At 39.3% G+C, this 14224-nt stretch overlaps 1 protein-coding gene across 1 annotated transcript; it reads right to left on the minus strand.

Annotated features, from left to right (window-relative positions):
* Window positions 1-9861: 9861 nt before the first annotated feature.
* Window positions 9862-12765, minus strand: GDF2 (growth differentiation factor 2). Its single transcript, XM_065639392.1, has 2 exons — window positions 12420-12765; window positions 9862-10802 (listed from the first exon to the last, which is right to left on the minus strand). Exons 1-2 carry the CDS (start codon window positions 12763-12765, stop codon window positions 9862-9864), a joined length of 1287 nt encoding a protein of 428 aa, XP_065495464.1.
* Between the last annotated feature and the right edge of the window lie 1459 nt (window positions 12766-14224).

Raw genomic sequence — 14224 nt, forward strand, 5'->3', positions numbered from 1 at the left:
TAATCTTCATAATTTGCACTCAATTAGGATTTACTTGTAATACTATTGAGTAACATATGGCCATGTCTGATGACAGCTCCCAGCCAATAGACTTTAGGCTCAACATACCAAAATAGAATGTGGGGGGTTGTTTTCTTCTGCTCACAATGTATTCAAAACCCTATTGTACTAAGAGTTTGAAAGAGGATCAGAATATGTGGGATGCAGCTGCAGGCTGTACCCATGTGAGTTGTCAGCATTCAGAGCTCCAGTGTGACATGCCAAAGACATACAAGAATAGATTCTTGGCTTTAAGTCTGAAATGACTAGCTACCCCAGCCTTTCTGCTTGCTGGAGATAGCTACAAGAATAGACTAGGGAATAATGTTCTTTTATTGCTTTCAAAATGCCACTTGTTGCTACATATGAATACAAGTGGAAGGAATAGTCTAAAGCTGGTCTACCCTGGCTGGGTGCGCTCTTTTGCTGTTGTGTGTCACGAGTAAAACCTGCCACTCGCATGAGCAGATAAGTGCAGCCCCTATTTGGTTGTAGTAATAAAGGAGTTTTGTGAAGTTCCTTCCTCTAACATATCTGTGTAGGTATAGCCTTGTCTATATATGCAGGTATTATTTCAGCTCACGGTTGGTTTGTATCTGTCTATATATAAATGTACAAATGTAAATCCATCAAAGGGAACAATTAAATTGTTCTATGAGTCCATTAGGGGCAGGACTGCAGCAAAAGCTGTAAAACTTTACATTATAATCAAAGTATCCCTGGCAACCAGGCTGTGCTATCATCTGTAAAAATTAAACCCTAGTTTAGAAATGTCACCAATTCCCTTGTCAAAAGAGAGGCCTAAGATATAGTTGAAATTCTTGTCGATAGCGTATAAATAGGTAATTAAGCTTCAAATATGCCACAGAAACATCTGTGTGCCTCATTGGTAGATTCAGATCTGCTTTAGCTTCTTGATTTTGGGGGGTTGTTCTGTATTGTGATAATGTGTGACATTTATTACAGATCTAACTCCAGGGCATTATCACCAGTTTGAATTGCTCTTCTTGCTTTCTCCCTGCAGAGAACAATCCAGCACTCTAGGGCAAAGGTAGCTGGAAGAGAAACTCTCCAGCATAACCACATTTTGTTCAGAAACTGACTTTTGAGCTACAGCCAGAGCTTCATTAATTCCTTCTGTGGCCAATACAGTGGACAAGACCTTGGGCAAATTGATTTCTATTACTTTTCTAACCCACAGCTCTTCTGTCTGTCTAGCTTGGAAAGTTTTTGGGGCAAGGGATCTCTTTTGCTACATTAATGTCTACCACATACCCCACCTTCACTCCCAATCTCTGATAGTTTCTCTAAATGCCATTACCACAGGAATAATTGCACACACTGTCATGTGTGTTAAGATAATTATTTCAATAGACAAGATATTGTACTTCATAACTGCCTAACTTAATTCTTAAGCACCATGTGCTCTTTGGACTGTTTAAAGCTAGGGATGTCTGAAACAAAAAAAGGAGCTGTAATACTGTAATTAATGCATGTGACCACGAGGGGGATGATGCACAGATAATCTTAATTCTGACATTTGCCATTTTTGAGTGCTTGCTGTCAGCAATGTTTTTGTGTTCCAACATCTTTCAATTAGCTTGAAAGGGAAGATATAGACTAACTAACTTTTTTATGATGGAAACAAAGCATAACAATAAAGAAAATACATGTCTGATCTAAAACAATGAAGTAAAAATGTGTAAACATGGAAGGGTTAGATATTTTGCCTGCTGGGCTAGGGGGTTGGTTTGTCCCATTGTCCCATGGGTCCTCTTTTTGTTTCTTATTTCTTTCTTTCTTATACTCCTGCTGGGTGCTGGAGGAGGGCATGCCCAGGAGCCATAGAGCAGACTTACAAAATGGATCCATTTTGACAGGAATTTGGAAAAAGAGTACAATAATCTATGTCCCTAAGAATATATCAGGAGGGATCTCTATTTCTGTCTGTCTGTACAGTAGCTTTAAGCATGCAGCTTTCTATCCCAGAAAAAAGAATGACATTGCATGTTTATGGAGTACACATAGTACTTTCTTTTTTAATCTATCAGTTCCTAGTACATAATGGACACATATTTACATAAAACTATTTACCAAGTACAGGATAATGGTGGAAACAAGGTTAAATTCTTTACCATAAAAAATGAGAGAAATTAATGTTTTCTGGATTTCTTGAAAGTATTTCAATTCTGCTGTTTTACATCATAGCAAACTTTAAAAAAAACTTATTTTATTTAGAAGGGCCTTATTTTTTTCACTGTATTCTTCTGTGCCACTTTCTGCTTTTAGAATAGAAATCAATATCACTTGAAATGTCAAAGCGTTACTTAAATCATCTGAGTTTCAACATGCTGTGCAAAGGGTGTTATAAGCTATTACAGACGTTATCTATGAGGTGTTAACAGACACCTCATCTTACTCTGAAAGTAACAGACATAGATGAGTTGCCATGAAGAACACAGAAAGGAGAGCATAACAGACATTAACCAAGCATTTTTAGTGAGAATATGTGCCAGATAATCACCTTCCATATCTACTTGAGTTCTGTATACCCACTGCTAAACTCATATGACTTTTTTTTGCTGGCATTTAAAGAAGTATTTCCACAGATCCATAAGATTTTTCTCCAGCGAGGCCTTATCTAGAGGTTAAAAATCATGAAATGGCCCTTTCCTCCCTGTGATTTTTGTAAAATCATAAAACAAAAAAAAAATCCTGTTCTTTTCTAATATTTATTGAGCATTGTATCATGTTCTAAAGATTTTCATATCAGAATGGCTGGAAACTGTAGGTGAGGTTTTTATGAAGCTAGGGTTTTGAGAAATATATACAGGGTTGTGATTAGTTTTACCCAGTAAAACCCAAGATATGGCAACACTCCACAGCTAAATTTATTCCTCGAGTTCAGATGCATATTCTTCCTCATGCACTTTATCACTAGCACACAGAATCAAAACTAGCTTCACAATGTAAATGTAAAATAAATGCTTTTCCCAACACGCACGACTTAAAAGCTAGGATAGTGGAAAACATTACTTTTCCACACTGGATCTGTTCACTAATCTATTGTTTTTGCCCTGAATTCAATGTGATATGTATCACTCACTGCTACCTTGGTAATTCTTTACAGATGGTGTTAGAAGGTAAGAATCCTTCCTTAAGTGGTGTGGATACTTCAGGCTTTGGAGAAGGACTGCTTACTAATTTCTTGATACATATTACTTAAATTTTTATCAAACATGTTGTTTAATGCAAGTCTGTTCATTAAACTCTGAGTACCTAAATACAAATGTAAATCTATCACCAATTCTGATTTCTAATATAACCCAAGCCAAATTCCTATTTTGATTTTAATTTTGAGCTGAACTCAATAGCTCAGACCTAGCTCTAGCTTTTATAACTCATAAAATTTTATGATCCTCTAAAATCTGTCCACAAGTATTTCATTTTCTGACTTCCTGTGGGTATGAACTTCCTACATACTCGGAGGAGAGGCATTTTTTTTTATCTGCCCCAGACTAGTCTGCATGCAGGGTCTGCATCACTCAGATCACATGCTAAAAGGCTTTCACAAGAACAAGATAAAATGTTTCGCTATGTGTTTGTTTGTTTGATATAATTTTTTTTTGCTTTATATATTTTGCTCCAATACTCCCTGGTTCTCATTTGCAGATGATCTCACCATTCTCTCATCAGGCCTGTGTAGACTGTTTGGTCAGTGACGAAACGCAGTAGCAGGAGGCTCATCTGAAGGTGGAAGCAAGAGCAGTTTTTTCACTGGAAGAAACGATTTTTTGAGCCTAGATTCTATGCCAACAGGATAAAAATTAACTTTGGAAATAAACTACTTTTTGGTTTAGTAAGCCTTCTAGTACAGACATATTTTAAATTCTATATAAGAATTAGAATTAACGTAAAGGTGATATTTGGCTCCTAAATACTGAGAGGCAGGGTTTATTAGCTCAAGCACAGGACTATGCTAATTAAATATTTAATGCTTCCAGGACTTTGGTAAGTATTTCTAGACAAATTTCCATTGCCTTTTATAGATGTACAAGTCTGGGTCATTGCTACTCCATGGCTGTCTGCGACAGGCATGACTGGGTTGCACAGGTATGGTCTAAGACTGTCTTTTCTGTTCTGTTCTTGTACTGTTTGGTACAAAGGGAACCTTGTCCCTGAGTAGGCTTTCTAGGCCCCTTGTTAATACAAAGAACGAATAATATCAGCCTTAGATTCCTTTACAATCCCCATGTCAAAAGAAGTAATGTTAGGGGTTTGTCCCTAGGTCTTTCAGTTCTTATGCTGTAAAAACCTGTATAAAATCGTTTTCTTCCACATTTTTTTAATATTGAAAGCTTTCCATTTTCTGAAAATGGAATTCAAGTGAGTTCTGTAATGATTACATTTGTAATAATATAACTTGAATGCAAAATGTGTTGGATTTTTATTTTCTTCTGTTACTATTCCCATCCCCTTCCTCTTTTTACAGTGACCAAGAAAAAGGAAAAAAAAAGAATGAGAACACAATCTATATTTTTACTAAAAGATTGGGGGCAGGGGAGGGAAGAAATTGTATATTCCCATTTTGAGAGCTCTCTAATTTCAGTCAGGAGCAGGTGGAGACTCATCACGGCTCATAGAGCGCAGCTGTGATAAACTCATATTGACCAGTTCTGCTGAGTAGATGAACTGCCGTGCTCTAGGTAAGCAGAAGATTCAGGAAGGCTTCAGGAAAATGCATTGCAGCTAGCCAACCCGAACTAATTCAGGAACATCATTTTGCATTTTGGTAAGTAATTTTTCAACAATGGGAAATAGACGTGCAGTCCTTGGAGAACTGGTATACCATGTGTTTGCATGATATTGTTTATATCCTCTAGATTCTACATATCTGTTAGATCTACATGTTGGTTCAGCCTGGTGCACCAGAGCTAGCCGACAACAAATAGTGAATATTAAATACTTCAGCAAGAGCTCTCCTATCCTGAGGTTATTTGAAACAGTGAGAGGTCCAGTCATCCAGAGAAGTCTTTGTTTAGTGTCCAGGTACTGCAAATGGCTGCCTCCAAACTGATCCGGCTCCTGCAGACTGTGCTGCTGAGGGCCTGACAACTCTGATGACTGGTCAAACATGCCCTGGCACTGTTGTCTGCCATGCTGATGTAGGATGGAAGTGCCCAGCACATCCTGGCAGACCAGCTGTTGGCATCTTGAGCTATATAGTTTGTGGTAAAGAGCTAGGTTTCCCGCCATTGCTGGATCAGAAGTTTTGGTTGCTGGCCCGGTATCAAGGCCCAGGCTGCTGGGACATTACTCACTCGGTTCTTTGGGTGTGCTGGGCCAGTGCCAAGGCTTTTGTGAGGGCTACCAGCGGGTCTGCCCGGCTCCAGCCAAACCATGCACCTTGATACAGGGACTGACTCAGGGTGTCCCATTTCCCAGGGCTACACTGAAGCCGTTCTTCTGTGAGGCTTTTAACCGAATTATGACTGATAGTCCAGCAGAAGCTTTAAGGGGGAGGACAAAAATGAAACAAAGGCAGCTCTGAGGCAGCTTGAAGGTATGGCGTGCTCCTGAGACAGCAGCCAGCACGGACATGGCAGTGTGGCAGCTCAGAGACACGGAGAGGGCAAAAAAGTCTGTGGGCAGCTGGGAGGGAGATGGAAGAACGCACCTTTAAGCTGAGAGATTTTAAGGTACCATGTGGGGGAGAGTAAGAAAATGTGTGAAGACAGCTGAGGAGTAAGGAACAGATCTGGTGCAGAAGCACCACGCAGTCTGAAGATGGCGCGGAGGCAGCACGGAGGCCCGTCAGCCCAGGGTGTCACCCAGGCAGCATGGAGGCAGGGTTTAGAGAAAGTACTAAAGGGTGAAGAAACGCCAAAGACGGCTCTGGGGTGGTGTGTAGGCCTTGATCGGTCCCGGGATGACACTGAGGAGACTTGGACCTCAGGCACCTGCAGTTAGAGCCTCCTTCCTTGCAGACAGTTGGGCAGAACTCTTTGAGCCCCTTGGTCTACAGAGACTATGGAGGGACTTGCCCAGTTTTTGTCTCTGCTAAACACACAACAAACAGTATGTTAGGGAGTTAACATGGGGAAAAGGGAGGTGGTTAGTAGTCTGGAGCAGTGTCCTGTTCACTGTTCAGAGCAGCCAGAGGGGATGAGGATATTCTGTTACGCTGTTTGAAGATGGACTCTTGCCTCATGTTCATTTACTACATGCTGGCTTTGCCAGCTTATTCTGTGGTCCCATCTGTTTGCTTCAGCTTTTCTTTGCAGTAACAAACTTTGATTCTGTGCTGTCTATGAGGAGCTACAGCAAGGTACTGATACCTCCTGAAGCTCACAGCGTATGCCTATGTGGACCTACCGGATGCCATGCACCTGTGTGCGTTACCTACGTGGTAATGGCTGGGCTCTGATGAGGCTGGAGAGAAGAACCAGCTGTGGTCTGGGAGCAGTGTTAATTGTGTTAGAGCACAATTGTGTCTGAAATGTTAAGCCTCCTTGAGAGGTAATCTAAGCCCTATTATTTTAAATATCAGGAATTGGCAATTCTAGCTTAACATTTCTAGATTGTCAGGATCTTTCCAGCATAAAGGTGTCTGAGCAAATATCAGCTGAATACCTTCAGGTTCCCATGAGGCCATTGCCTCTTCAGTTGTGGAAAAGAATAGTGGAAATGGAGATCTTTTGACTTTCAGTAATTGCTGGTGGTGTGCTGCTAAGTGTTAATTTGCATTTTTTGTTCTTCTGTGTTGGGACATGGCACAGATGAGTGGATGAGATCAGAGGACATTGTGCCTGCTGTGTATACAGACAAGGTGGGAAGCTATGTAAAAATAACAATAGCTATACCTCCTGACCAGCCTCCACCAGCTTACCATGTTTATCTACTAAGACTGAAGTGTTACAGGGTAGCCTTAAAACTCACTATGGAATCAGCTGGTGATTCTGATATTATGGGCTGCTATGCAGATAGCTAATGGGCCTGAGTACAAGGGCATGCTCCAACCACATGTTTATGTTAAACAAATAAGTTAATTTTAACTGTGCATCTGCTGAACAGTGGACAAGCCCCAACCTGCTCCTCAGCAACAGCAAGCTGCTGATTGATGTTCAGAACACAGTGATGAGAGGGGTTTTTCTTAGTGTCTGATGGGGCCCAGCTTGATGCTGGGGGCAAGGTGCTTTGCCTGCTCTTTGAAACGTGTATACTCTCTAGCACGTCTTGGCCACCTGGCAGATTTGTTGTGTCCCAAAGCAGTCGAAATGTGAGGGAACATAAGCAATTGTTTAAAATCAAACGCTCAAAACTACATAAATCAAGCTGCTAAATTTACAATGTAAAGCCAAACATCAATTTGACACACTCTTCAGCCATGCTGTAGGTAGCATCTGTAGTCACTATGGGTTCTTGTTTATTCTTCACCCTGATCATCACCCTATGGAAAGATTCATGTTTCATTCTACTACCGTACCAACCAAAATGTTAAGCCTATGGGAATGTGACTGTTGAAGAGCAAAGGATTTTTTTGGTTGAAATACAAAAGTGACTTGTAGTATAGTTTTGGTATGGAGCCTATAGTCTGTAGAGCTCCTCTGGACTTCTGATAGCACAGCTAGGATATGCGTTTTTCTGCCAAAAATGGCTTTGCATCTTTTTTTTTTTTTCCCTCTCTCCATAAAAGCTTGGGAAACAAAGATCCACATTTGACTTCAGAATGTGAAAAAAAGAAAAAAAATAGGATTATTGAGAGTTTCTGTGAGCATGTGGGGACTGGTCTTTCCCCTTCCCTGCTTTTTCATTTAATTAAGGACAAAGTCCTGTATTCAGAGAAATCAAAATATAACTAGGACCTTGTGTTTAGATGACTTAAGGGCACACAGGCTACAATTACCCTGACACATGGGTGAATAACTTTTCTAATGTGATCACACCAAGTGCTTGTTTGGTGGTTTCTTTTACTTGATTAAGAGAAGTCGTGCAAAATGTCATGAACCTAGGAGACATGAACAAAACAGGGAGAGAAAGCAGGGGGTTCTGAAAGGAGAAAGACATAATGATGACTGTAAGATGACAGAAGTCAGTGGGTAGTGGTAAAATGAGAGGACTGCCACAGGAAGCTTAAGAGGTTAATGACAGGCAGCTATGGATGGATGGAATTTGCATGGGCACAGATCTGATCCAATTGCAGCCCCGTTCTAAAGGAAAAGGCTATAAATCAGTCCAAGGATTCTGGTGAATAGTGCTTTGTGCTCATAGTTTGTCATGTAACCGGCAGTTCTTGATGGAATTACAACCATCTTGCTCACACTCACCTGCTATTTGCTCTGTATTAAGTTAACAATAGTAAATAAACAGTGTATTGGATTTCAAGCTGACCTGTTCAGGCCAAATGAATTCGTCTTGCCCAGAGGCTGCCCTAATTTAAAACATATGTATCCATTTAAATGTTGCTGCTTCCATATATTAAGCTACTGTTTAGATTTTTGCCTAATCAATATTCTTCATTTTGAATAAATGTGTAATTTGCTATGGGTTTGGATCAAAAGTGTTCTCTGAGAATTTGTGTGTGTGTGTTGACTATGGGGAATTGTACAGCACTTACACCTGTCACCTGAAACCAGCAGAAGACACTTGGTTCTTGTACAGGTAGAACCTTCATTAGAATCAAAGGAAGTGTACTTTAATTGCACGAAAGATGGGGTCCTTGTTTAGTGAAAATACAACCGAAGTCAGGAGAACTATTGTATGATAATATATTTCCCATACATCAGTATAAGTCTCATAGGACATAGATAGAAGTTTTCAATTTCTCCCAGAGTATTTTGTATGTAAAATAGTTTTTCCTAAGAAGAATTATTTAAAAAATTGGAGCTTAATATCAGACTTCAAAGAACATATTTAGGCCTCTAAATAAGTAGCCTGGGCTTTTCACAAGTGCTGAGCTCTGCCAACCCCCACTGCTTGTAGGATACAGCTTCTAATGCTGAACATTGTTTGACTGCATGTTCTTGCAAAGAAATACTAAGAATATGCAGTAGGTCAAAGTGGCTCCTTATCTTAGTGTGGAGATAAGGGCTGCTGTTCCTCCTAGGTAACAGCGTCTTAGAAGCGGAAGCCTGCACTTCTTATCATTCAAGTATGTGCCATAAAGGGGTAAAAATAGGGACGTAGAGGATAAGAAAGCTGAAACCAAGGCACCTGCTACCCACAGAAGGAAACTTGGGAATGAAATAAGACTGAGAGTATCTTTTGTTTTGAATACTGAAAATCTTCACTTATGGGAGTAAATGATTTGCCTGTAAAGCCTCTGAGATTACTTGTTTGAGAAAAGGCTTGCAGGATTTAGACTCCTGACTTTACCATGCAGACTAAGTTCTGTTTACTGAGTTTTACAGAAGTTGAGAATGTCAGAGTTGGCTGAGAGAATCAGATTTCAATACTATTAAACATTTACAGGACGTCCTAAATCCCCATCCTTTAGTTTGTGACCTAAACAGAATTGATTAAACAGAAAAGTTGAAATAAGGTATTCAGATCGTATCACTGTTGCCAAATACTGCATAGTTCATTCAATTTCACGATATTTTAATCCAGTATTTGCTTTGCCATGATATATAGTGCAGGCTATTTACAATGATTGCCATTCTTTAAATGACAGTTTTCCTTTAAAGCAAGCAGCAACAAAAACAACCAGCCCTATACCCTGCTCCAAAACTTGTTTGCAAGGATTTTCATTTGTATCACTAATGTACAGATTTACACAGAGCAGAAAAAGGGGGTATTCTTATTCTTGACACTTCTTGTATACTACCTGCAGCCACATTCTGCCACTTTCATCCCTTCATAGTTATATATCAAAGTGGGCACACCAGCATCATCCTTGTAAAGAATGGAGATTGAATCCAATTTGGTTGGAACACAACAGGCCTTGGAAGCTTTCTTTGGGTTTTGAAGATGCACAAGAGTTTGGACAATAGCATGTTTTGTTGGGGTAACATTGTCTGTCAGAGGGAAGAAGCAACCTCCTTTACACTCAAAAGCCTCATAATCTTTTGGTGCAATGATCCAGGAATCCCAGCCGATCTCTTCGAAATTCACATGGAGGGAAGTTCTCCGGCAGTGGTTGGCACCGATGCTTCTCTTGCTTCTGGAGGAATGCTGGTGGGGCCCAGTGATGGCCTTTTCCTCTCCCTGTTCTTCCTCTTCAGATGAAGTGTTGTTCTTTCCTAATTTCTTTAACACACTTTCTTGTTCATGAACAATCATGTCCCGCAGTTCCACTTTGGTCTCTTTTGTCCCATTGCTGCGGTCATTGGAGAACACTATTAATAGGGGTAGATTTTTAGTGTCAGGGGTAACACTGATATCCAGCTTCCCACAAGTGAAACCACCCAGAGCCTTACTCTTTATAACAACCTCTAGCTTGTTTTTAGACTTCATTTTGTCTGCTCTGACCCATCTTTTCACAGCTCTGGAGACTTCAAACATCTCCCAACCACACTCCTGGATATTGTGGGAGACAAGGAAAGATTTGGTACTTTCTGGATTTTTCCAGTGGTCACCATCTAGAATATCATAAATGACCATGTTGCCTTCCAGCCTAGAGAGAGACCCGACTTCTCTGTGACAGGAGATATAAATTCTCAGTTCAGCTCTGGTGATTTCCTCATATCGTGGAATAGAGATGTTGAAGAGCAAGATGTGTTTCTGAAATGGATTTTCTTCTGGTGAAGCTAAAGAAACAACATCTGTAACAGGAAAGTAAAATACGTGGTTACAGTGCTTCTGGCTGTCCAAGTAACTTGCTTTTAAAAGACTCAGGATGTATTTCGGGTGTAAAATAAGAACATTACTACCCAGCTTAAAAAAAAAAATCTTCTGGCCAAGTTTCAAGGGCAGAGAGTGAAAAGTGGAAATGGAGGTGCCTGGTGTTGCAAGTATTTTCACCAAGATTGCATAGTTAGGTGAGTGTGTGAAGTCTGCCTAAAACAAGCTATGAATGATGCTGGTCAGTATTAAGTATGTAACTAAGGCATCTTGGGAGTGTTGAGATTTAGCAATTTCCTAAAGAGATTTTTACACAAATAATTCCTAAAATACTCTATGAATTTCCTATCTTATCATCATCATATGGGATGAACGGCCCTCCCAATACTAAGAAGCATGTTACATATATAAGTGTCTCTAAGAACTACCTGTGCTGAGGCTTTTGTTGTTGTCTTCAAATAACTTTGAAAGCTGCTTGGATTACTGGGAGTTTTGGGGAAATAGAAAAGCTTTTGAAAATTCTGGAGCTTCAGGGTCTAAATTAAGACTTTGTGATAAACAACATTTCATGTCCAGATCTCAGTCTTTTCCATGCTCAACTTGCTGAGCTTGCCAAGGCAACTCTGCCTTGGGAGGGGCAGATATTTGGCTGGAAGATCAGATTGGCTGTGTTCAAAAGTCCTCACTGTCTGATGTCTGTTTGGTCAATGTAAGGTTATTACTCAATCATGATTGGGTTTTAATTGGCTGATGTTGACACTTCTTCACAGTGTTTACCCATAAAAGCAGTGAGAGAGGAGAGTGAGTTATGGAAACTATAATCTAGCTTATACTGTTAAGGTTTCTTTCCATTTCAGGACTAGGGGCACTAATTTGGGAATTTGGAGTTCTTCATTGTGATGTTAGCTGTGTATGTCTATTTTTCTTATAAACAGAAGCTTTGATTCTCCCTGTCTTATTTTTATCACAAGGATTACATTTACTTCTAACTTTTTTACTGCTGCTTTTGATGGAGCTTTTAAAAGTCTATGTAGTGTTACACAGACAGAGATCTTGAATATTTTTGGTTGAGACCAGATTGACTATCCATTTCCATTTAAATCTTTCCATCTAGACTAGAATTTCGGAAGAGCACTGCTGTTCCTTGTTTGGATCCAGAGACACATTTCTGAATTGACTGCTGTGGCTTTTAAGTATGAGAAGAACCACTCGAAAGCAGAGCTCTCTAGCATGGATGTCTCAATTATAGATGATCATAAGTTTGCATTCTAACATTAAAACTCAGTTCCAAATCTCTAGCTTTGAGAAACATGATTCACATAAGCCATTATTCAATGTGTCATCTCAGTTGATGCATTTGAGAAAAGAATATTGTACAGTAAAAATATCAAAGAAGAAAACTAAAGGTAATTGTATTTTTTAAGACTGAAAAAAACTAAAGAACAAGACTACAATCCAAAATTTTAATCTGTTTCATTTCTAAAGAATCTGTGGAAGTTAGGCACTCAGTTTTCTCTGAATTTCAAAAGAATCTGAGTACCTACTGTCCATCCATGTACTTCAAAAATTCTAGTCCACATATTTAAGACTTCTCCTACCTTCAGTGCTGAAGCTCCTTACAATATTGGATGAGGGGATGGAGGACTTGTCTGCAGCATATCTATTGTATAAATCAATCATGAACTGGGGTGGTTCTTCTTTGGTCTTCACTTGTGAAGGGACTCTTGACATATTCAAACTCCTTAGTAAATCTGTCTTCATATTCTCCAGTAAAGATTTAAAGTCAAAATGAGTCTCATCTTCCACTTCCCCGGGATCATGAAAGCGTGCATCAGACTTTCCCATAGCTGATAACTTGTCCCAGTCTTCCAAAGGCTTGCCTCTTGTCAAACAGGCAATGATGTTGAAAACAGACAGTGCAGCTAATACTCCAAAATAATGCATTTCTTTTATATTTACTTTCTGATGGAGAGACAAGAGGACAAGGCTATTTTAGCTGATTAAAAATCTTGTTTCATTACAGAGAGAGGAAAGGAGATGGAAGGCAAACAACTGGAATGTCCTTTGCAAATCACTTTCTTGTGTTCTTTTTGCAGTCTGCTTCAAACCCCAGCCTCTTGTCAGTTGTCAAGCAGATTGGTTGTACACTTGCCCTTATCAGAGTCATTGATGCCATGCTTCAGCTTCTGTTATCTAGCAAAGCTCTTAGTTAATGAAGATTCTATAAACATCTGACAAACACATGTGGCTGGTGGGAAGGACATTGTATATTGTAGAGAATCCACATTTCATTTTAGGGTCATCATTGCTTAATTACACTCTTCTGTCATTTCCTTGCCAACAAAGAGAGAAGCTCTCTTAGGGACGTAGAAGATTACACTGTTTTCATCAAGACTAGAAAACAGAGATCTAGAACAAAGTTACTCTATTAGCTATTAGTAAATAACATCTCAGAAATCTTTGTTACAGTCCCTTCTTATGTCATCAGAAAATACCTGATCATTTGAGGGTGACCTGTGCTTGTGCAGGATGTGATTTCATGACAATACAAACAACCTTAAAACTTATTTTCATTTATCAGTGAAGAACTATTGTTTGTATACAGTGAAATATCTGGTTTGTGTCAAGTTTGTTTCATGTTGTTTGCAGGCTTGTCCATTTTCGGTTTGATTCCTTTGGTGGATGGGAATTCAAGCTTGTTCTTATAGTATCTTATGTAATATATTTCTTAGATTTTTGATCTTCAATCCAGTCCAAGAACAACCAGTCATTATTTCAGTGACCTCAAAATGAAGGCAGAATTAGGCCTTCTAAGGCCACATGGAAAGTAAAAGGTCTCTGTGCAGATACAGAAGATTATCTATGAAAATACTGTTATTTATGAGAAGAATGGGTCAAGGCAAAAATACGACACTGATGACAGAATTTCTCGTGATACAGAAGAGATAAACTTAGTTTATTTATAGACAAAAATATCACTCACTATCTTAATGAACGCATTATGATTTACTCTAATGATACATAAGTATTTTAGCTGTACTATTAATGTATCATTTTTTTCTAAGAACAATGCAATCCATACTGTACATGAGCCATAAAGTCTGAATAGTATTATGAGCTTTTACATTTAAAAAAATCTAGTTGCAAAGAAGCAGACAAGATTTTCTCCTTTCTGGCCATTTTTCTCTAGTTTTTAACAGTTCATACACAGTGTTTAAAGTGATCCCAGACTTCTCAAATACTCACATGTCTGTTAAGTGACAACTAGGAACCAAGATCCTGGTTAATTATGTTCCTGTGGTGTAAAGTCAGAAAGGATTATTCGGCATTGATCTTGGTCTCCTGCATAGCAAGACTGCTATGTTTTACTCAAGGCCTATGTGTTTCCTATCTGCATGCAGAG

Source organism: Caloenas nicobarica, chromosome 7, assembly GCF_036013445.1.
Source record: "Caloenas nicobarica isolate bCalNic1 chromosome 7, bCalNic1.hap1, whole genome shotgun sequence".
Taxonomy (NCBI): Eukaryota; Metazoa; Chordata; class Aves; order Columbiformes; family Columbidae; genus Caloenas; species Caloenas nicobarica.

Coding starts and splice junctions, on each gene's coding strand:
- GDF2 (XM_065639392.1), bottom strand. CDS start 12,765: ATGCATTATTTTGGAGTATTAGCTGCACTGTCTGTTTTCAACATCATT. Junction 10,803..12,419: donor AAGGAGCTTCAGCACTGAAG/GTAGGAGAAGTC, acceptor TTCCTGTTACAG/ATGTTGTTTCTTTAGCTTCA.